The following is a 25,132-nucleotide window of genomic DNA, read 5'->3' as shown; positions in this document are numbered from 1 at the left end:
CTCTCAGATTCCTACAGATCGGGAGATATTTGCCTTTTCAGAAATTGACTTTCGAATAATCTCGAAAAATTAAAATGTCTCTATCCTCCAAACCCTTGGACATACATTGACGTGACCCTGATATGAAGTTGATATATACGTTCCCTCAAAGTGGCATAAGTTTTGTCTCTCAGATTCCTACAGATCGGGAGATATTTGCCTTTTCATAAATTGACTTTCGAATAATCTCGAAAAATTAAAATGTCTCTATCCTCCAAACTCTTGGACATACATTGACGTGACTCTGACATGAAGTTGACATATACGTTCCCTCAAAGTGACATAAGTGTTGTCTCTCAGATTCGTTCAGATCGGGAGATGTTTGAATTTTAAAAAATTGACTTTCGAATAATCTCGAAAAATTAAAATATCTCTATCCTCCAAACCTTTGGACATACATTGACGTGACTTTATCATGAAGTTGACATATACGTTCCCTCAAAGTGACATAAGTTTTGTATCTCAGATTCCTACAGATCGGGAGATATTTGCCTTTTCAAATATTGACTTTCGAATAATATCAAATAATTAAAATGTCTCTATACTCCAAACCCTTTTACATACATTGACGTGAATCTGACATGAAGTTGACATATACGTCCCCTCAAAGTGACATAAGTTTTGTCTCTCAGATTCCTACAGATCGGGAGATATTTGCCTTTTCAAAAATTGTCTTTCGAATAAACTCGAAAAATTAAAAATCTCTATCCTCCAAACCCTTGGACATACATTGACGTGCCTCTGACATGAAGTTGATATATACATTAAATCAAAGTGACATAAGTTTTGTCTGTCAGATTCCTACAGATCGGGAGATATTTGCCTTTTTCAATAATTGACTTTCGAATAATCTCGAAAAATTAAAATATCTTTATCCACCAAACCCTTCGACATACATTGACGTGCCTCTGACATGAAGTTGACATATACGTTACCTCAAAGTGACACAAGTTTTGTCTCTCAGATTCTAACAGATCGGGAGATATTTGCCTTTTCAAAAATTGACTTTCGAATAATCTCGAAAAATTAAAATATCTCTATCCTCCAAACCCTTGGACATACATTGACGTGCCTCTGACATGAAGTTGACATATACGTTACTTCAAAGTGACATATGTTTTGTCTCTCAGATTCCTACAGATCGGGAGATATTTGCCTTTTAAAAAATTGACTTTCTTATAATCTCGCAAAATTAAAATGTCTCTATCCTCCAAACTCTTGGACATACATTGACGTGACTCTGACATGAAGTTGACATATACGTTCCCTCAAAGTGACATAAGTTTTGTCTCTCAGATTCCTACAGATCGGGAGATATTTGCCTTTTAAAAAATTGGCTTTCGAATAATCTCGAAAAATTAAAATATCTCTATCCTCCAAACCCTTGGACATACATTGACATGACTCTGACATGAAGTTGACATATACGTTCCCTCAAAGTGACATAAGTGTTGTCACTCAGATTCCTACAGATCGGGATATATTTGCCTTTTCAAAAATTGACTTTGGAATAATATCGAAAAATTAAAATGTGTTTATCCTCTAAACCCTAGAACATACATTGACGTGACTCTCACACGAAGTTGACATATACGTTCCCTCAAAGCGACATAAGTTTTGTCTCTCAGATTCCTACAGATCGGGAGATATTTGCCATTTCAAAAATTGACTTTCGAATAATCTCGAAAAATTAAAATGCCTCTATCCTCCAAACCCTTGGACATACTTTGACGTGAATCTGACGTGAAGTGACATATACGTTTCCTCAAAGTGACATAAGTTTTGTCTCTCAGATACCTACAGATCGGGAGATATTTGCCTTTTAAAAAATTGATTTTCGAATAATCTCGAAAAATTAAAATATCTCTATCCTCCAAACACTTGGACATACATTGACGTGACTCTGACATGAATTTGACATATACTTTCCCTCAAAGTGACATAAGTTTTGTCTCTCAGATTCTAACAGATCGGGATATATTTGCCGTTTCAAAAATTGACTTTCGAATAATCTCGAAAAATTAAAATGTCTCTATCCTCCAAACTCTTGGACATACATTGACGTGACTCTGACATGAAGTTCACATATTCGTTATCTCAAAGTGACATCAGGTTTGTCTCTCAGATTCTTACAGATCGGGAGATATTTGCCTTTTCAAAAATTGATTTTCGAATAATCTCGAAAAATTTAAATGTCTCTATCCTCCAAACCCTTGGACATACTTTGACGTGACTCTGACATGAAGTTGACATATACGTTCCCTCAAAGTGACATAAGTTTTGTCTCTCAGATTCCTACAGATCGGGAGATATTTGCCTTTTAAAAAATTGACTTTCGAATAATTTCGAAAAATTAAAATATATCTATCCTCCAAACCTTTGGACATACATTGACGTGACTCTGACATGAAGTTGACAAATACCTTCCCTCAATGTGACATAAGTGTTGTCTCTCAGATTAATACAGATCGGGATATATTTGCCTTTTCAAAAATTGACTTTGGAATAATATCGAAAATTTTAAATGTGTTTATCCTCTAAACCCTTGGACATACATTGAGTTGACTCTGACATGAAGTTGACATATACGTTCCCTCAAAGTGACATAAGTCTTGTCTCTCAGATTCCTACAGATCGGGAGATATTTGCCTTTTCAGAAATTGACTTTCGAATAATCTGGAAAAATTAAAATGCCTCTATCCTCCAAACCCTTGGACATACTTTGACGTGAATCTGACATGAAGTTGACATATACTTTCCCTCAAAGTGACATTTGGTTTGTCTCTCAGATTCCTACAGATCGGGAGATATTTACCTTTTCAAAAATTGACTTACGAATAATCTCGAAAAATTAAAATGTCTCTATAATCCAAACCTTTGGACATACATTGACGTCACTCTGACATGAAGTTGACTTATAGGTTCCCTCAAAGTGACATAAGTTTTGTCTCTCAGATTCCTAGAGATCGGGAGATATTTGCCTTTTCAAAAATTGACTTTCGAATAATCTCGAAAAATTAAAATGTGTCTATCCTCCAAACCCTTGGACATACATTGACGTGACTCTGACATGAAGTTGACACATACGTTCCCTCAAAGTGACATATGATTTGTCTCTCAGATTCCTACAGATCGGGAGATATTTGCCTTTTCAAAAATTGACTTTCGAATAATCTCGAAAAATTAAAATTTCTCTATCCCCCAAACCCTTGGACATACATTTACGTGACTCTGACATGACTATGACAAATACGTTCCCTAAAAGTGACATAAGTTTTGTCTCTCAGATTCTACAGATCGGGAGATATTTGCCTTTTAAAAAATTGACTTTCGAATAATCTCGAAAAATTTAAATGTGTCTATCCTCCAAACCCTTGGACATACATTGACGTGACTCTGACATGAAGTTGACATATACATTCCCTCAAAGTGACATTTGGATTGTCTCTCAGATTCCTACAGATCGGGAGATATTTGCCTTTTCAAAAATTGACTTTCGAATAATCACGAAAAATTAAAATGTCTCTATACTCCAAACCATTGGACATACATTGACGTGACTCTGACATGACTATGACAGGTAAGTTCCCTTAAAGTGACATAAGTTTTGTCTCTCAGATTACTATAGATCGGGAGATATTTGCCTTTTCAAAAATTGAATTTCGAATAATCTCAAAAAACTGAAATGTCTCTATCCTCGAAACCCTTCTTACATACATTGACATGACTCTGACATGACGTTGACATATACATTCCCTCAAAGTGACATACGTTTTGTCCCTCAGATTCCTACAGATTGGGAGATATTTGCCTTTTCACAAATTGACCTAGGAATAATCTCGAAAAATTCAAATGTCTCTATCCTCCAAACACTTGGACATATATTGACGTGACTCTGACATAAAGTTGACATATACGTTCCCTTAAAGTGACATAAGTTTTGTCTCTCGGATGCCTACAGATCGGGAGATATTTGCCTTTTCACAAATTGACTTTCGAATAATCTCAAAAAATTTAAATGTCTCTATCCTCCAAACCCTTTTACATACATTTACGTGACTCTGACCTGAATTAGACAAATAGGCTCCCTCAAAGTGACATAAGTTTTGTCTCTCAGATTCCTACAGATCGGGAGATATTTGCCTTTTCAGAAATTGACTTTCGAATAATCTCGAAAAATTAAAATGTCTCCATCCTCCAAACCCTTGGACATATATTGACGTGACTCAGACATGAAGTTGACATTTACGTTCCCTCTAAGTGGCATTTGGTTTGTATATCAGATTCCTACAGATCGGGAGATATTTGCCTTTTTAAAAATTGACTTACGAATAATCTCGAAAAATTAAAATGTCTTTATCCTCCAAACCCTTGGACATACATTTACGTGACTCTGACGTGACTATGACAGGTAAGTTCCCTCAAAGTGACATAAGTTTTGTCTCTCAGATTACTATAGATCGGGAGATATTTGCCTTTCCAAAAATTGACTTTCGAATAATCTCGAAAAATTAAAATGCCTCTATCCTCCAAACCCTTGGACATACATTGACGAGACTCTCACATGAAGTTGACATATACTTTCCCTCAAAGTGACATAAGTTTTGTCTCTCAGATTCCTAGAGATCGGGAGATATTTGCCTTTTCAAAAATTGACTTTCGAATAATCTCGAAAAATTTAAATGTCTCTATCCTCTAAACCCTTGGACATACATTGACGTGACTCTGACATGAAGTTCACATATGCGTTCCCTCAAAGTGACATAAGGGTTGTCTCTCAGATTCCTACAGATCGGGAGATATTTGCCTTTTCAAAAATTGACTTTCGAATAATCTCGAAAATTTAAAATTTCTCTATCCCCCAAACCCTTGGACATACATTTACGTGACTCTGACATGACTATGACAAGTACGTTCCCTGAAAGTGACATAAGTTTTGTCTCTCAGATTCTACAGATCGGGAGATATTTGCCTTTTCAAAAATTGACTTTCGAATAATCTCGAAAAATTAAAATGTGTCTATCCTCCAAACCCTTGGACATACATTGACGTGACTCTGACATGAAGTTGACATATACATTCCCTCAAAGTGACATTTGGTTTGTCTCTCAGATTCCTACAGATCGGGAGATATTTGCCTTTGCAAAAATTGACTTTCGAATAATCACGATAAATTAAAATGTCTCTATTCTCCAAACCATTGGACATACATTGACGTGACTCTGACATGAAGTTGACATATAGGTTCCCTCAAAGTAACATAAGTTTTGTCTCTCAGATTGCTACAGATCGGGAGATATTTGCCTTTTCAAAAATTGACTTTCGAATAATCTCGAAAAATTTAAATTTCTCTATCCTCCAAACCCTTGGACATACATTTACGTGACTCTGACATGACTATGACAAGTAAGTTCCCTCAAAGTGACATAAGTTCTGTCTCTCAGATTACTATAGATCGGGAGATATTTGCCTTTCCAACAATTGACTTTCGAATAATCTCGAAAAATTAAAATGCCTCTATCCTAGAAACCCTTGGACATACATTGACGAGACTCTCACATGAAGTTGACATATACGTTCCCTCAAAGTGACATAAGTTTTGTCTCTCATTTTGCTACAGATCGGAAGATATTTGCCTTTTCAAAAATTGACTTTCGAATAATCTCGAAAAATTAAAATGTCTCTATCCTCCAAACCCTTGGACATACATTGACGAGACTCTCACATGAAGTTGACATATACGTTCCCTCAAAGTGACATAAGTTTTGTCTCTCAGTTTGCTACAGATCGGGAGATATTTGCCTTTTCAAAAATTGACTTTCGAATAATCTCGAAAAATTAAAATGTCTCTATCCTCCAAACCCTTGGACATACATTTACGTGACTCTGACATGACTATGACAAGTACGTTCCCTTAAAGTGACATAAGTTTTGTCTCTCAGATTCTACAGATCGGGAGATATTTGCCTTTTCAAAAATTGACTTTCGAATAATCTCGAAAAATTAAAATGTCTCTATCCTCCAACCCCTTGGACATACATTGACATGACTGTGACATGAAGTTGACATATAAGTTCCCTTAAAGTGACATAAGTTTTGTCTCTCAGATTATTACAGATCGCGAGATATTTGTCTTTCCACAAATTAACTTTCGAATAATCTCGAAAAATTAAAATGTCTCTATCCTCCAAACTCTTGGACATACATTTACGAGACACTGACATAAAGTTGACATATACGTTCCCTCAAAGTGACATAAGTTCTGTCTCTCAGATTCCTACAGATCGGGAGATATTTGCCTTTTCAGAAATTTACTTTCGAATAATCTCGAAAAATTAAAATGTCTCTATTCTCCAAACCCTTGGACATACATTGACGTGACTCTGACATGAAGTTGACATATAGGTTCCCTCAAAGTAACATACGTTTTGTCTCTCAGATTCCTTCCGATCGGGAGATATTTGCCTTTACAAAAATTGACTTTCGAATAATCTCTAAAAATTTAAATGTCTCTATCCTCCAAACCCTTGGACATACATTGACGTCACTCTGACGCAAAGTTGACATATGCGTTCCCTCAAAGTGACATAAGGTTAGTCTCTCAGATTCCTACAGATCGGGAGATATTTGCCTTTTCAAAAATTGACTTTCGAATAATATCGAAAAATTCAAATGTCTCTATCCTCCAAACCATTGGACATACATTGACGAGACTCTCACATGAAGTTGACATATAGGTTCCCTCAAAGAAACATAAGTTTTGTCTCTCAGATTGCTACAGATCGGGAGATATTTGCCTTTTCAAAAATTGACTTTCGAATAATCTCGAAAAATTAAAATTTCTCTATCCCCCAAACCCTTGGACATACATTTACGTGACTATGACATGACTATGACAAGTACGTTCCCTCAAAGTGACATAAGGTTTGTCTCTCAGATTCTACAGATCGGGAGATATTTGCCTTTTCACAAATTGACTTTCGAATAATCTCGAAAAATTTAAATGTCTCTATCCTCCAAACCCTTGGACATACATTTACGTGACTCTGACATGACTATGACAAGTAAGTTCCCTCAAAGTGACATAAGTTCTGTCTCTCAGATTACTATAGATCGGGAGATATTTGCCTTTCCAAAAATTGATTTTCGAATAATCTCGAAAAATTAAAATGCCTCTATCCTAGAAACCCTTGGACATACATTGACGAGACTCTCACATGAAGTTGACATATACGTTCCCTCAAAGTGACATAAGTTTTGTCTCTCAGTTTGCTACAGATCGGGAGATATTTGCCTTTTCAAAAATTGACTTTCGAATAATCTCGAAAAATTAAAATGTCTCTATCCTCCAAACCCTTGGACATACATTGACGAGACTCTCACATGAAGTTGACATATACGTTCCCTCAAAGTGTATAAGTTTTGTCTCTCAGTTTGCTACAGATCGGGAGATATTTGCCTTTTCAAAAATTGACTTTCGAATAATCTCGAAAAATTAAAATGTCTCTATCCTCCAACCCCTTGGACATACATTGACATGACTCTGACATGAAGTTGACATATAAGTTCCCTTAAAGTGACATAAGTTTTGTCTCTCAGATTATTACAGATCGCGAGATATTTGCCTTTTCAGAAATTTACTTTCGAATAATCTCGATAAATTAAAATGTCTCTATCTTCCAAACCCTTGGACATACATTGACGTGACTCTGACACGAAGTTGACATATAGGTTCCCTCAAAGTAACATACGTTTTGTCTCTCAGATTCCTTCCGATCGGGAGATATTTGCCTTTACAAAAATTGACTTTCGAATAATCTCGAAAAATTAAAATGTCTCTATCCTCCAAACCCTTGGACATACATTGACGTGACTCTGACGTGAAGTTGACATATACGTTCCCTCAAAGTGACATAAGTTTCGTCTCTCAGATTCCTACCGATCGGGAGATATTTGCCTTTTCAAAAATTGACTTTCGAATAATCTCGAAAAATTAAAATGTCTCTATCCTCCAAACTCTTGGACTTACAATGACGTGACTCTGACATGACGATCACATATACGTTCCCTAAAAGTGACATATGTTTTGTTTCTCAGATTAATACAGATCGGGAGATATTTAACTTTTCAAAAATTGACTTTCGAATAATCTCGAAGAAGTTAAATTGTCTCTATTCTCCAAAGCCTTGGACAGAAATTGACGTGACTCTGGCATGACGATGACATATGCGTTCCATCAAAGTGACATAAGTTTAGTCTCTCAGATTCCTACAGATCGGTAGATATTTGCCTTTGAATAATTCACTTTCGAATAATCTCGAAAAATTGAAATGTCTATATCCTCCAAACCCTTGGACATACATTGACGTGACTCTCACATGACTATGCCATAAACTATCCCTCAAAGTGACATAAGTTTTGTCTCTCAGATTTCTACAGATCGGGAAATATTTGCCTTTTGAAAAATTGACTTTCGAATAATCACGAAAAATTAAAATGTCTCTATCCTCCAAACCCTTGGACATACATTGACGTGACTCTGACATGAAGTTAACATATACGTTCCCTCAAAGTGACATAAGTTTTGTCTCTCAGATTAATAGAGATCGGGAGATAATTGCCTTTTCAATAATTGACTTTCGAATAATCTCGAAAAATTAAAATGTCTCTATCCTCCAAACCCTTGGACATACATTGACGTGACTCTGACATGAAGTTAACATATACGTTTCCTCAAAGTGACATAAGTTTTGTCTCTCAGATTCTACAGATCGGGAGATATTTGCCTTTTCAATAATTGAATTTCAAATAATCTCGAAAAACTGAAATGTCTTTATCCTCCAAACACTTGGACATACATTCACGTGACTCTGACATGAAGTTGACATATACCTTCCCTTAAAGTGACATAAGTTTTGTTTCCCAGATTCCTACAGATCGGGAGATATTTGCCTTTTCACAAATTGACTTTCGAATAATCTCGAAAAATTAAAATGTCTCTATCCTCCAAACCTTTGGACATACATTGACGTGACTCAGACATGAAGTTTACATATACGTTCCCTTAAAGTGACATAAGTTTTGTCTCTCAGATTATTACATATCGCGAGATATTTGCCTTTCCACAAATTGACTTACGAATAATCTCGAAAAATTAAAATGTCTCTATCCTCCAAACCCTTGGACATACATTGACGTGACTCAGACATGAAGTTGACATATACGTTCCCTCAATGTGACATTTGGTTTGTATCTCAGATTCCTACAGATCGGGAGATATTTAACTTTTCAAAAATTGAATTACGAATAATCTCGAAAAATTAAAATGTGTCTATCCTCCAAACCCTTGGACATACATTGACGTGCCTCTGACATGACGATGACATTTACGTTTCCTCAAAGTGACATAAGTTTTGTCTCTCAGATTCCTACAGATCGGGAGATATTTGCCTTTTCAAAAATTGACTTTAGAATAATCTCGAAAAATTAAAATGTCTCTATCCTCCAAACCCTTGGACGTACATAGACGTGACTCTGACATGTAGTTGACACATACGTTCCCTCAAAGTGACATAAGTTTTGTCTCTCAGATACCTACAGATCGGGAGATATTTGCCTTTTCAAAAATTGACTTTCGAATAATCTCGAAAATTAAAATGTCTCTATCCTCCAAACCCTTGGACATACATTGACGTGACTCTGACAAGACGATGACATTTACGTTCCCTCAAAGTGATATAAGTGTTGTCTCTCAGATTCCTACAGATGGGGAGATATTTCCTTTTCATAAATTGACTTTCGAATAATCTCGAAAAATTAAAATGTCTCTATCCTCCAAACCCTTGGACATACATTGACGTGACTCTGACATGAAGTTGACATATACGTTCCCTCAAAGTGACATAAGTTTTGTCTCTCAGATTAATAGAGATCGGGAGATAATTGCCTTTTCAATAATTGACTTTCGAATAATCACGAAAAATTAAAATGTCTCTATCCTCCAAACCCTTGGACATACATTGACGTGACTCTGACATGAAGTTGACATATACGTTTCCTCAAAGTGACATAAGTTATGTCTCTCAGATTCTTAGAGCTCGGGAGATATTTGCCTTTTCAAAAATTGAATTTCTAATAATCTCGAAAAACTGAAATGTCTCTATCCTCCAAACACTTGGACATACATTCACGTGACTCTGACATGAAGTTGACACATACGTTCCCTTAAAGTGACATAAGTTTTGTTTCCCAGATTCCTACAGATCGGGAGATATTTGCCTTTTCACAAATTGACTTTCGAATAATCTCGAAAAATTAAAATGTCTCTATTGACCAAACTCTTGGACATACATTTACATGACCCTGACATAAAGTTGACATATACGTTCCCTCAAAGTGACATAAGTTTTGTCTCTCAGATTCCTACAGATCAGGAGATATTTGCCTTTTCAGAAATTGACTTTCGAATAATCTCGAAAAATTTAAATGTCTCTATCCTCCAAACCCTTGGACATACATTGACGTGACTCAGACATGAAGTTGACATATACGTTCCCTCAAAGTGACATTTGGTTTGTCTCTCAGATTCCTACAGATCGGGAGATATTTACCTTTTCAAAAATTGACTTACGAATAATCTCGAAACATTAAAATGTCTCTATCCTCCAAACCCTTGGACATACATTGACGTGACCCTGACATGAAGTTGACATATAGGTTCCCTCAAAATAACATAAGTTTTGTCTCTCAGATTCCTACAGATCGGGAGATATTTGCCTTTTCAAAAATTGACTTACGAATAATCTCGATAAATTAAAATGTCTCTATCCTCCAAACCCTTGGACATACATTGACGTCACTCTGACATGAAGTTGACTTATAGGTTCCCTCAAAGTGACATAAGTTTTGTCTCTCAGATTCCTACAGATCGGGAGATATTTGCCTTTTCAGAAATTGACTTTCGAATAATCTCGAAAAATTAAAATGTCTCTATCCTCCAAACTCTTGGACTTACATTGACTTGACTCTGATATGGCGATCACATATACGTTCCCTAAAAGTGACATATGTTTTGTTTCTCAGATTAATACAGCTCGGGAGATATTTAACTTTTCAAAAATTGACTTTCGAATAATCTCGAAGAAGTTAAATTTTCTCTATTCTCCAAAGCCTTGGACATAAATTGACGTGACTTTGGCATGACGATGACATATGCGTTCCCTCAAAGTGACATAAGTTTAGTCTCTCAGATTCCTACAGATCGGTAGATATTTGCCTTTGAATAATTCACTTTCGAATAATCTCGAAAAATTTAAATGTCTATATCCTCCAAACCCTTGGACATACATTGACGTGACTCTGACATGACTATGACAAGTACTTTCGCTCAAAGTGACATAAGTTTTGTCTCTCAGATTCTACAGATCGGGAGATATTTGCCATTTCAATAATTGAATTTCGAATAATCTCGAAAAACTGAAATGTCTCTATCCTCCAAACACTTGGACATACATTCACGTGACTCTGACATGAAGTTGACATATACCTTCCCTTAAAGTGACATAAGTTTTGTTTCCCAGATTCCTACAGATCGGGAGATATTTGCCTTTTCACAAATTGACTTTCGAATAATCTCGAAAAATTAAAATGTCTCTATTGACCAAACTCTTGGACATACATTTACATGACCCTGACATAAAGTTGACATATACGTTCCCTCAAAGTGACATAAGTTTTGTCTCTCAGATTCCTACAGATCAGAAGATATTTGCCTTTTCAGAAATTGACTTTCGAATAATCTCGAAAAATTTAAATGTCTCTATCCTCCAAACCCTTGGACATACATTGACGTGACTCAGACATGAAGTTGACATATACGTTCCCTCAAAGTGACATTTGGTTTGTCTCTCAGATTCCTACAGATCGGGAGATATTTACCTTTTCAAAAATTGACTTACGAATAATCTCGAAACATTAAAATGTCTCTATCCTCCAAACCCTTGGACATACATTGACGTGACCCTGACATGAAGTTGACATATAGGTTCCCTCAAAATAACATAAGTTTTGTCTCTCAGATTCCTACAGATCGGGAGATATTTGCCTTTTCAAAAATTGACTTACGAATAATCTCGATAAATTAAAATGTCTCTATCCTCCAAACCCTTGGACATACATTGACGTCACTCTGACATGAAGTTGACTGATAGGTTCCCTCAAAGTGACATAAGTTTTGTCTCTCAGATTCCTACAGATCGGGAGATATTTGCCTTTTCAGAAATTGACTTTCGAATAATCTCGAAAAATTAAAATGTCTCTATCCTCCAAACTCTTGGACTTACATTGACTTGACTCTGATATGACGATCACATATACGTTCCCTAAAAGTGACATATGTTTTGTTTCTCAGATTAATACAGATCGGGAGATATTTAACTTTTCAAAAATTGACTTTCGAATAATCTCGAAGAAGTTAAATTTTCTCTATTCTCCAAAGCCTTGGACATAAATTGACGTGACTTTGGCATGACGATGACATATGCGTTCCCTCAAAGTGACATAAGTTTAGTCTCTCAGATTCCTACAGATCGGTAGATATTTGCCTTTGAATAATTCACTTTCGAATAATCTCGAAAAATTTAAATGTCTATATCCTCCAAACCCTTGGACATACATTGACGTGACTCTGACATGACTATGACAAGTACTTTCCCTCAAAGTGACATAAGTTTTGTCTCTCAGATTCTACAGATCGGGAGATATTTGCCATTTCAATAATTGAATTTCGAATAATCTCGAAAAACTGAAATGTCTCTATCCTCCAAACACTTGGACATACATTCACGTGACTCTGACATGAAGTTGACATATACCTTCCCTTAAAGTGACATAAGTTTTGTTTCCCAGATTCCTACAGATCGGGAGATATTTGCCTTTTCACAAATTGACTTTCGAATAATCTCGAAAAATTAAAATGTCTCTATCCTCCAAAACTTTGGACATACATTGACGTGACTCAGACATGAAGTTTACATATACGTTCCCTTAAAGTGACATAAGTTTTGTCTCTCAGATTATTACATATCGCGAGATATTTGCCTTTCCACAAATTGACTTTCGAATAATCTCGAAAAATTAAAATGTCTCTATCCTCCAAACCCTTGGACATACATTGACGTGACTCAGACATGAAGTTGACATATACGTTCCCTCAAAGTGACATTTGGTTTGTATCTCAGATTCCTACAGATCGGGAGATATTTACCTTTTCAAAAATTGAATTACGAATAATCTCGAAAAATTAAAATGTGTCTATCCTCCAATCCCTTTGACATACATTGACGTGCCTCTGACATGACGATGACATTTACGTTTCCTCAAAGTGACATAAGTTTTGTCTCTCAGATTCCTACAGATCGGGAGATATTTGCCTTTTCAAAAATTGACTTTAGAATAATCTCGAAAAATTTAAATGTCTCTATCCTCCAAACCCTTGGACGTACATAGACGTGACTCTGACATGTAGTTGACATATACGTTCCCTCAAAGTGACATAAGTTTTGTCTCTCAGATACCTACAGATCGGGAGATATTTGCCTTTTCAAAAATTGTCTTTCGAATAATCTCGAAAAATTTGAGTGTCTCTATCCTCCAAACCCTTGGACATACATTGACGTGGCTCTGATGTGAAGTTGACATATACGTTCCCACAAAGTGACATAAGGTTTGTCTCACAGATTCCTACAGATCGGGAGTTATTTGCCTTTTCAAAAATTGACTTCGAATAATCTCGAAAATTAAAATGTCTCTATCCTCCAAACCCTTGGACATACATTGACGTGACTCTGACATGACGATGACATTTACGTTCCCTCAAAGTGACATAAGTTTTGTCTCTCAGATACCTACAGATCGGGAGATATTTGCCTTTTCAAAAATTGTTTTTCGAATAATCTCGAAAAATTTGAGTGTCTCTATCCTCCAAACCCTTGGACATACATTGACGTTGCTCTGATGTGAAGTTGACATATACGTTCCCACAAAGTGACATAAGGTTTGTCTCACAGATTCCTACAGATCGGGAGATATTTGCCTTTTCAAAAATTGACTTTCGAATAATCTCGAAAATTAAAATGTCTCTATCCTCCAAACCCTTGGACATACATTGACGTGACTCTGACATGACGATGACATTTACGTTCCCTCAAAGTGATAAAAGTGTTGTCTCTCAGATTCCTACAGATCGGGAGATATTTGCCTTTTCAAAAATTGACTTTAGAATAATCTCGAAAAATTAAAATGTCTCTATCCTCCAAACCCTTGGACGTACATAGACGTGACTCTGACATGTAGTTGACATATACGTTCCCTCAAAGTGACATAAGTTTTGTCTCTCAGATACCTACAGATCGGGAGATATTTGCCTTTTCAAAAATTGTTTTTCGAATAATCTCGAAAAATTTGAGTGTCTCTAACCTCCAAACCCTTGGACATACATTGACGTGGCTCTGATGTGAAGTTGACATATACGTTCCCACAAAGTGACATAAGGTTTGTCTCACAGATTCCTACAGATCGGGAGATATTTGCCTTTTCAAAAATTGACTTTCGAATAATCTCGAAAATTAAAATGTCTCTATCCTCCAAACAATTGGACATACATTGACGTGACTCTGACATGACGATGACATTTACGTTCCCTCAAAGTGACATAAGTTTTGTCTCTCAGATACCTACAGATCGGGAGATATTTGCCTTTTCATAAATTTACTTTTGAATAATCTCGAAAAATTAAAATGTCTCTATCCTCCAAACCCTTGGACATACATTGACGTGACTCTGACATGAAGCTGACATATACGTTCCCTCATAGTGACATAAGTTTTGTCTCTCAGATTCCTACAGATTGGGAGATATTTGCCTTTTCATAAATTGATTTTCGAATAATCTCGAAAAATTTAAATATCTCTATCCTCCAAACCCTTGGACATACAATGACGTGACTCTGACATCAAGTTGACATATACGTTCCCTCAAAGTGACATACGTTTTGTCTCTCAGATTCCTACTGATCGGGAGATATTTGCCTTTTCAAAAATTGACTTTCGAATAATCTCGAAAAATTAAAATGTCTCTATCCTCCAAACCCTTCGACTTACATTGACGTGACTCTGACATGACGATGACATATACGTTTTCTCAAAGTGACATAAGGTTTGTCTCTCAGATTCCTACAGATCGGGAGATATTTGCCTTTTCAAAAATTGACTTTCGAATAATCTCGAAAAATTTAAATGTCTCTATCCTCCAAACCCTTGGACACACATTGACGTGAATCTGAAATGAAGTTGACATATACGTTCCCTCAAGGTGACATACGTTTTGTCTCTCAGATTCCTACAGATCGGGAGATATTTGCCTTTTAAGAAATTGACTTTCGAATAATCTCGAATAATTAAAATATTTCTATCCTCCAAACCCTTGGACATACATTGACGTGACTCTGACACGAAGTTGACATATACGTTCCCTCAAAGTCACATAAGTTTTGTCTCTCAGATTCCTACAGATCGGGAGATATTTGCCATTTCAAAAATTGGCTTTCGAATAATCTCGAAAAATTAAAATGTCTCTATCCTCCAAACTCTCGGACATACATTGACAAGACTCTGACATGAAGTTGACATATACGTTGGACACATACTTTCTGTATTTGCTAGTACACCAATGACTTATCACTTAAATATGATGCTATTAAATATTTCGTTGTGGAAGTATATATGTTGTCACACCAAAGAAGAATTTATTAAAATATTTATTTAATTTTAAATTACTCTACATGTAATTACAACAGTGACCCCAGTAATCGTTATGAAGAATAATTTTTTTCAAATTACGTAGTTCCAGCTTCTGCACATACGCGATATCTGTATATGATTTACGAGTTATTAACTCGTACAAACGTCTTTACTGAGCACACATGGCATGCAAATGTCCTTTCACTGAAGTCGTATATCTCAATTGGCCGAACCGCACTTATTCTTGCATGTTATGTTGGATTGGTGTTCACTTGTTTCTATTCTCACACGTCGCGGAGAAGACATCCTTTCACTGAGATTCACTGCATGTAGCAACCGTTAATACGTGATTGAACGGTGGTAATTAATCTTGTTAATGGTCCCGAAGAACTCTATTTCTGGAGCACAAATTTACGTTGATACTGACCGACCGAAATCAAATATTTCCAACCACCGTTTAAAGGAGAGTATTCAACCGGGACCAGCCGACTGTTCCATGACAAAATCTGTACTGACTGACTTCCGATTGGTCCTCGATTCCATTCGAAAGTATTGATTTCTTTCCATTGAAATCATCACAGATGGCACGTCATATCTTTGGTTCCGTATTTCTCCGATGGACTGCGTGTCTGTGTTTGTACGTCGTGTCCTCGAGTAAATGTGAGGCAATATTTTCGTTATATTTTTTGACATTTGACATAGGACACCAATATGTTACCACAAGTTTGACGTGCGCCACGAATTCCAAGCCCACCAAGCATTGCAATAAATATACCAGAGATTTATATACAATTCCTTTTGTGTGGCGATTTATATTAATTAATGGCGTACTATCATTCACGTATTTTTATTCCAATTCTTTCGTTATATGATACTTATTTATAGTGAGTTAGATTGTGTCATCTTTACGCATGAATCTGCTACGTATTTGCGTCAACATCTACACTGCATCAATTTTGAAGGAAATAATTCTTGTGGAAACATTATGTAATTTTAGACGTGTTATGATGTATTACACGCATATAAGCACTATTTGTGTTATATGGGGATTGTGTGAGCGCGTAATATCATTATTGATAAGTGGTCGTGGCCGACTTTGCACATCATCCACCTCACGACTTTGATGGATTCGTGCGAATTTCGAAAAAGCAATAAGACATAGTAGAGTATGTATATCATTAACTTACCTGTGGCATGACGTCCAAGCAAAATTTCAATAATTTCTGAGCATCGATACGTTTTTTCCAAAATTCGTGCGCAGGAAACTATTTTGCACTGATGCGGATTACACCGTTTTCGTTGGTTTGGGTTAGATTAGGTTAGCGAGGCACCTGCGCAGACGTTGTTGCGCAGTGCAGTCGTATGACGTGCGCATGTGAGAACAGCTTGAGCTCGATATGGTTAATTGTAAATTATTAAATACTCAAAAATTCGATTCCGTCACCTTAAGAAGTATATTATATTCTGGGCTTCACTTTCATACCTAATTAAATTTTTTTACAAGGATATTTTATTGGACACATACTTTCAGTAATTGCAAGTACACCAATGACTTATCACTTAAATATGATGCTATTGAATGTTTCATTGTGGAAGTATATATGTTGTCACACCAAAGAAGAATTTATTAAAATATTTATTTAATTTTAAATTACTTACATGTAATTACTACAGTGACCCCAGTCATCGTTAAAAAGAATAAATGTTTTCAAATTACGTAGTTCCAGCTACTGCACATACGCGATATCTGTATATGATTTACGTGTTACTAACTCGTACAAACGTCTTTATTGAGCACACATGGCATGCAAATGTCCTTTCACTGAAGTCGTATATCTCAATGTGTCGAACCGAACTTATTCTTGCATGTTATGTTGGATTGGTGTTCACTTGTTTCTATTCTCACACGTCACAGAGAAGACATCCTTTCACTGAGATTCACTGCATGTAACACCCGTTAATACGTGATTGAACGGTGGTAATTAATCTTGTTAATGGTCCCGAAGAACTCTATTTCTAGAGCACAAATTTACGTTGATACTGACCGACCGAAATCAAATAATTCCAACCGCCGTTTAATGGAGAGTATTCAACCGGGACTAGACGATTGTTCCAAGACAAAATCTGTACTGACTGACTTCCGATTGGTCTTCGATGATATTTGAAAGTATTGATTTCTTTCCATTGAGGTCATCACAGGTGGCACATCATATCTTTGTTTCCGTATTTCTCCGATGGACTGCGTCTCTGTGTTTGTACGTCGTGTCCTCGAGTAAATGTGAGGCAATATTTTCGATATATTTTTTGACATTTGACATAGGACACCAATATGTTACCACAAGTTTGACGAGCGCCACGAATTCCGCGCCCACCAAGCATTGCAATTAATGTACCAGAGATTTATATTCAATTTTTTTTGTGAATCGATTTATATTAATTAATGGCGTACTAACATTCACGTATGTTTTTTCCAATTCTTTCGTTACATGATACTTATTTATAGTGAGTTAGATTTGGTCATCGTTACGCATGAATCTTTAACGTATTTGCGTCAACATCTACACTGCATCAATTTTGCAGGAAATAATTCTTCTGGAAACATGTAATTTTAGACGTATTATGATGTACTACACGCATATAAGCATTATTTGTGTTAAATGGGGATTGTGTTTGCGCGTAATATCATTATTGATAACTGGTCGTATCCGACTTTGCGCAACCTCCACCTCACGAATTTGATGCCTTCGTGCTTTTTTTTAAAAAGCATTAAGACGTAATAGAATACAAATGTTAAAATTTTATTTTGAAATGTATCGAGATATTACAAATATCCTGTTTGTTAAAAATATATTCATTTTGTATACATATCCACACTATCGTCACATTTAAACAGGTCCAACCTCTGTAAATCTTGTACATCTGGAATTTATTTGGCTGTCACCATAGGAAATACATGATAGTTCGAGGAACGATAGAAACGGGAAAATGTAACATTATTCTATATGGGATGTATCTGGGACCGAACAAGACCGACGATGCTTGCGGTAAAACGTTAGTTCGAGGAACGATGGCTATAGATTTCACTGTACTACCGGAGTCAGTCTAATGTTTCTCGAGCTGAGATGACGCAGAAAAACAATAATAAAAAAACACAAAAATTGTGTTGTGACACAAATCTCATATCTGTCCACTTGCTATCGAAACCTTCGCATTAGCTAAGACTAGAATGTCTCTAATTTGCCAATATCAATGTAATTAAAATACATATTGCAATTCTCGATTTGTTGACAAAGAGACAGGGAAACACGGAGAAGCCATCAGGAGCATTTTTGAAACTTTTCAGTCTGAACGAGCCTAGAAATGTGTTCTTTCAATCGAAAGTTATACAGCTTCAGTATTCATCTTGACAGCTCTTGGACAGAGAATGTGTTATACGAACACATCCCACAATCATGCATACATATGGCCGTAAAAAGTTGCAGCAGGCGATATTTCATATATGTACCATGCAAGGGCTGGATATTTGTGTTCAGTGCCCTTCTGACCGCACGCGCCAGACTGGGATGTCGGTAATCAAAAGAGACGAAAACTTTGACTACGTAACAAGGGCTTATGAAAATGCAAACTGTGCTTCTGTTTCTGGATAGTGCTTCGTATAAATAATGATGGTGATGATGGAGGCAGCAAGGACCTCTGAAAACGTCGTTGAACTACTACCAGACTACAAAGCGCAACAACCCAGAAGACAGCCATCTGCGAATGACGACTTTACTGGTGTGAAGTATTGGAAATTTTATTTTAGTATGTCGCACGGTCGTCTAGCCGTTAGAACGCTGGCCTTGTAATCCTGAGGCCTAGGGTTTGATTCCCGGCGGTGCCCTAATTTATAACTTGTGTTGGGCAAGGCCGTGGTCTAGGCAACACGGAGTTTTCCTCCGTGGAATCCCAACAATTACTCCATTCACACACAGAAGAAGGCAATGGCAAACCACTTCTGGATCATCTGCCAAGAACGTATATGAACAGGTCCCAGTCCGAGAAAGAGATGGAAGGATCCTGTTCGTATGGACCTATCGTCAAACAGAACACTAAAGAAATGTGGCACGAAGGAAGTCGCACAAATGAAGGTATTGAAGAACTTCCTGTTCACGTTCTTATAATCAGTAAATGTCACTGAAGTTGACCCACTAGGATCGAAACATGCTGGGCCCTTTCTAAGAAGCTGCGTAAATAATTACATTAACCGTATTTTCACACGCACGCACGCATAAAGTTATGTGAAGATTACTTGTCCCTTACGTTGGATTGCCTTGTCATTAAGTACTTTGTTATTGGCTGTTAAAACTCTGTATCTCCAGTTTCAGACCTTGGGGTCGTTATTCATTCGTCGATTAATGAGCCAGTCATGTGTTCTAAATACCATTTTTTTAACACCCTGTAAGGAAAGTGGAGTAGGATCATGTAACTGTGGTGGGGACCATTCTCAAACAAGATCGATTAAAATAAGTTAGTGGGTCATATGCACGTAAAAGAATAGCGAAATAGTGAACATGGGTAGAATGAGGGATGGATGAAATTAAAATATGTTATGATGAAATGAAAAGCGTATCTCGATCGGATAAATGCCCTAAAGAAGGTGTGATATTGTAAGATTTCAGCTTTTTACAGCGGTGAGTATGAAGATTTCTGTCTTCTGGGTTGTTGCGCTGTGTGGTCTGGTCGATGTTAACCAACGTTTCAGAGGTCATACTGCCTCCGTCATCAGGGCGATGAGTATGAAGATTTCTGTCTTCTGGGTTGTTGCGCCGTGTAGTCTGGTAGATGTTTACCAACGTTTCAGAGGTCATACTGCCTCCGTCATCAGAGTATGAAGATTTCTGTCTTCTGGGTTGTTGTGCTGTGTAGTCTGGTAGATGTTTACCAACGTTTCAGAGGTCATACTGCCTCCATCATCAGGGCGATGAGTATGACAATTTCTGTCTTCTGGGTTGTTACGCTGTGTAGTCTGGTCGATGTTAACCAACGTTTCAGAGGTCATACTGCCGCCATCATCAGAGCGATGAGTATGAAGATTTCTGCCTTCTGGGTTGTTGCGCCGTGTAGTATGGTAGATGTTTACCAACGAATCATCGCCCTGATGACGAAGGCAATATGACCTCTGAAACGTTGGTTAACATCTACCAGACTACACAGCGCAACAACCCAGAAGACACAAATCTTCAGTTGTGATATTCTTTCTACACGGCGACGTTTTGAAACTTCTTAAATCGGAGACCTATTCATCTTCAGACAATTCCCGTAACTGTGCGCGGTGTCTCTGTTCGCGATGCGCGTTCCCCTCAGTTGCTCGCCGGTTCTGAGCAGTGTCACAGTCGCTTGTCGCAGGTTGTGGCCGTAGGATGTAAGCCTGCTGGTTCACCGTTATTGGTGTTGACGATAGGGGCTCAGGATTTGACACGTGGCGTGTGATTGTGACTTCCATAAACAGTGAGAGATTTTCGAGAAACCATTGCCAATATTAAAGAAGAGTTGTGAAGTTGGTTTACGAAACATTTTACTTTGAATATTTAATTTGCTGTGTGATCCTAATTATAAATCATATTTAATGACATGATACGCAAGATGAAAGGTTTTAACACGTTATGTCCTTATTTTCAATGAATACATGAAGATCATTACTACAGTAAAGCAATTTGTTAAGACTAATAGACTGTTGTCAGTTTAGGTGATACAAGTAACTGGTTTTGTATCCACTGAAGTCGCCACAAAATGTAACATGGGCTAACCGTGGTTCATTGTAAACGTGCATTAAAACCAAATTAAAATCATGAGTTTGGTTAGGGAACTTTTGAGCTGAAACAAGATCACAAAATTTCTTTAGTTTCAGATATGTATAAAAGGGTCTGTTACGAAAGAACTAATGTTCATTTGACCATTGCAAGTGAAACTGTCCGACACATGGCCAAATAAACTTCTGAAAGGTATTCACAATTCCTTCGAAAACAGTTTTAATTTTAATTTAATAATATTGATGATGTGCTGACTATGTCATTTCGTTGTCAGTTGGATATTATCTGTGATTTTATTCGTAACATTTATAATCTTCGGGATCAATACTGCGATGTGTATAGATTCTTTAATGTCATTGCCACAAATTAAGATTTACAAGCCAAGTGATGTGCATTTTATTCTTGTGAAATAGTCTACATTTCTTAAAAAGACATATTGGCTGTGAAGACTCATCTGTTTCTTACGTATGCCTTGTGCTGAATGCTGTTCTGGTGCCCAGTTTGACTGTTTTGCGTGTGTCGTTCATAATTTGCTATTCTGAGGACTTGGTTGGTCTGCAGTCTTTGTTCTTATGCGTGCGGTCTCCATGCGCTAAGAAGACAAGTATCTTCGAGGTCATCTCGTAGGAGTGGTGAGTAGGAGATTGATAAACAGCTTTTTAATAAAAACTGTGTGCGGCGTTTGACTAAAGTTGAAATCAAGCGGCACGAACGTTGAAGGGCGACTGCAAATTACAGTATAGATTTAAAAGGTTTTTATTCAGACCACGTATTGGAAAATAGATTGCTTTACAACAGTGGTCCAACATCAAAGTTTTTGTTTATAGCTGTTCAGTTTCGGAAAGCGGTGATCATGTTCAACTACGAACCCGGGCGATTCTGATCCCCGCATGGTTAGAAATGTTTACTAACCACTTTCATGAAACGTAGTTTCTTCAGTAAACACGGTATGTTCCCGAAGAATTCTTCATCCTCTTGAACTGCGAATGCCACATAATATTGAATACACTGCTAGGAGACTGCTCCTCAAATCTTATTTGGTAAGGACGTTCTGCAGCGGTCGATGAATGCGTTTCATCATATACAGAACAGCAAAAAGCACGCTTCCTACGATTGTAATCCGCCAATAATAATTCATAGGATCTGCACGTCTTTTAGGGAAAAGCCTGGAAACTCCAGAAGTACGTTGGGAAATTTGAATTTTTGCCCAAGGTTGTAGAGAAATTTGTTTTCGAGTACTTTACCTAAATAAAACATCATTAATTCTTTTAAATTGTAATGTAACTTTTGCTCAAGATGTATAATGCAGTTGCATGAAAGAAACTTAATAACTACGTTGGTTTCTTGGTGTTAAAGTATAAGTGCCACTTCCGACCGCTAGACTTCGGAGTTCATCTGCGAAACTATTTTTAATGCTGAAAATAGTTCTTTTCGGAAAAAACTTTATAATACGGTAACCTTGCACTTGAGTCATTTTGGCATGAACATATTCAATGTTGCAATATTAGTCTTGTTTATCAGCAGACGCAACGAAAACATAATATAAGTTGAAAAAAAAGCTAAACAAACCTGACACAAAAGTGGACATAGACCGATATTAAATGATGCAGCAAAGTCTCCATTTAAAAGTATTCTTTGTCAAGACTATGAAAAATTGAATTTCGAATAACCTTGAAAAATTAAAAGTTCTCTATTTTCAAACTCTTGGACTTACATTCACAGGACTCTGACATGGCGATGACATATAGTTTAAAAAAAATACATGAGTTATGTCTCTCAGATTCCTACAGATCGGGAGATATATTCCTTTTTAAGTTGACTTTCGAATACCCTTGAAGAATTAAAAGGTCTCTATCTTCCAACACCTTGTACTTACATTGTCGTGACCCTGCCATGACTATGACATATACGTTACCTCGAAAGTGACATAAGTTTTGTCTCTCAGATTCATACAGATCGGGAGATATATGCCTTTGAAAAAGTGAGTTTCGAATACCCTTGAAACATTGAAAAGTCACTATCCTCCAAACCCTTGTACTTACAAGGACGTGACTCTGACATGACGATGTTATATACGTTACCTCAAACTGACATGAGTTGTGTATCTCAGTTTCCTACAGATCGGGAGATATATGCCTTTGAGAGTCTTACATTAGCTACGGAGGCGAGCGGACGTGTTTCTACAGCTCAAGGAACAATGGGTGTCACCTTAGAAAGTTACAGGGCCAGAGTTGGCGCTTTTGCAGCCAGGAAAGCGAGGATTCACGCAGAAGGGAGCCGGAAAGTTGAGTTGGCAGGGCAACAGACGTGGTTCCTGGGTCTGGTAGTAGCGACTCTTCTGGTGATTGGAGGAGTGGAACTAAACCCGGGGCCGCCAACCGAACAGGACAAGATCGACCAGATATTATCCCATGTTAAAAGCCAAGCTTGGGAGACGAAAGCTATCAAGGAGCTTTTGGAGAAGCACAACCAGGAAATAGGTGACTTGAGGAATGGGACGAAGGACTTAGGACCGAAATTGGAGACGCTAAGCGCGTCAATAAATGAAGTGATCAGGGATTACAAGAAGATAACCCGGGTAGTGAAAGAGTGGGAGGAACGGCAGCAGAGGATGGACGATAAAGCTAGGCAGCTGGAAGAAGGGAATCGGAAGAACAATATCCTTATATTCGGGTTGGTGGAGAAAAGAGAGGAGGGCTACTTCGACACGCTGGATACGGTATGCAAGTTCCTCAAGGAAACGATGAAACTAGAGATCCCGAGAGGGAACATCGATTACGTAGGCCGGTTGGGTCGAAGCAGAGGTGAGCGCCCGATATTGGTGAAATTTACCACGTTCGCTTCTAAGCTAGAGGTACTCCGGAACACTAAGCACCTGAGTGGCTCCACATTAAGTGTAGACGAGGATTTTGCTCCAGAAATAAGAAAGTGTAGGAGGGAGCTGATTCCCTATTTACGAGATGCTAAGAGGAGAGGGCACAGAGCTTTTTTGAAGAAGGATAAACTGGTGGTGGACGGGCGGGCCTACGCCCTGGAATACCTTTCAAGGAACATGCAATTGGAAACGCGGGACAGCGGGGTGGACACCCCTGCGGTCAGAAGGTCGGCTAGCGCCGAGGGAAGGACTCCTCGGAAAACGGGTAGCAGTGGATCGGATGCCAATACCCTGCAAAGGAGCACCGTTACACGGGAAAAACCGACCGAAACTATGCACGCTGGGTTGGGCTGCAGGGTGAGGACGGACACCGCGTCGCAAGTTATAAAGTTAACGCCGCAGGGAGGTGCAGCCTCTGCGAGGCGGGCGAGGCCAGCTGACCGCGCGGAGGACAACGGCTTGACAACGGAACCACGGAGTGAGAGGGTCTGCAGGCAATACAACCTGAGGAGCTGGCTCACGAAGCCGAGTGACGTGTCCGGCAGGGAGGGAGGAGGAGGAGGTGGAGGAGCGAGGGTTAGAAGTGGCTCAACATAGGCCCGCGTTAGTGTGGCAGGTTTGTTAAGGGTAGG

The 25,132-nt window shown here is 37.7% G+C and overlaps 1 protein-coding gene across 1 annotated transcript; it reads left to right on the top strand.

The window, feature by feature from the left end:
• Positions 1–21,168: 21,168 nt before the first annotated feature.
• On the top strand, positions 21,169–25,097 carry LOC147871066 (uncharacterized). Its single transcript, XM_087341320.1, has 2 exons — positions 21,169–22,257; positions 23,736–25,097. The coding sequence occupies exon 2, from the start codon at positions 23,823–23,825 to the stop codon at positions 25,095–25,097; it is 1,275 nt and encodes a 424-aa protein (XP_087197446.1). The 5' UTR covers positions 21,169–22,257; positions 23,736–23,822.
• The last annotated feature ends 35 nt before the right edge of the window (positions 25,098–25,132 follow it).

Source organism: Zootermopsis nevadensis, unplaced genomic scaffold, assembly GCF_977971745.1.
Source record: "Zootermopsis nevadensis isolate Lab colony 2312 unplaced genomic scaffold, Znev_1.0 Znev_ptg000068l, whole genome shotgun sequence".
In the NCBI taxonomy this organism is placed as follows: Eukaryota; Metazoa; Arthropoda; class Insecta; order Blattodea; family Termopsidae; genus Zootermopsis; species Zootermopsis nevadensis.
The sequence above is the reverse complement of the archived record's forward strand: the minus strand, read 5'-3'. Positions and strand labels throughout refer to the sequence as shown.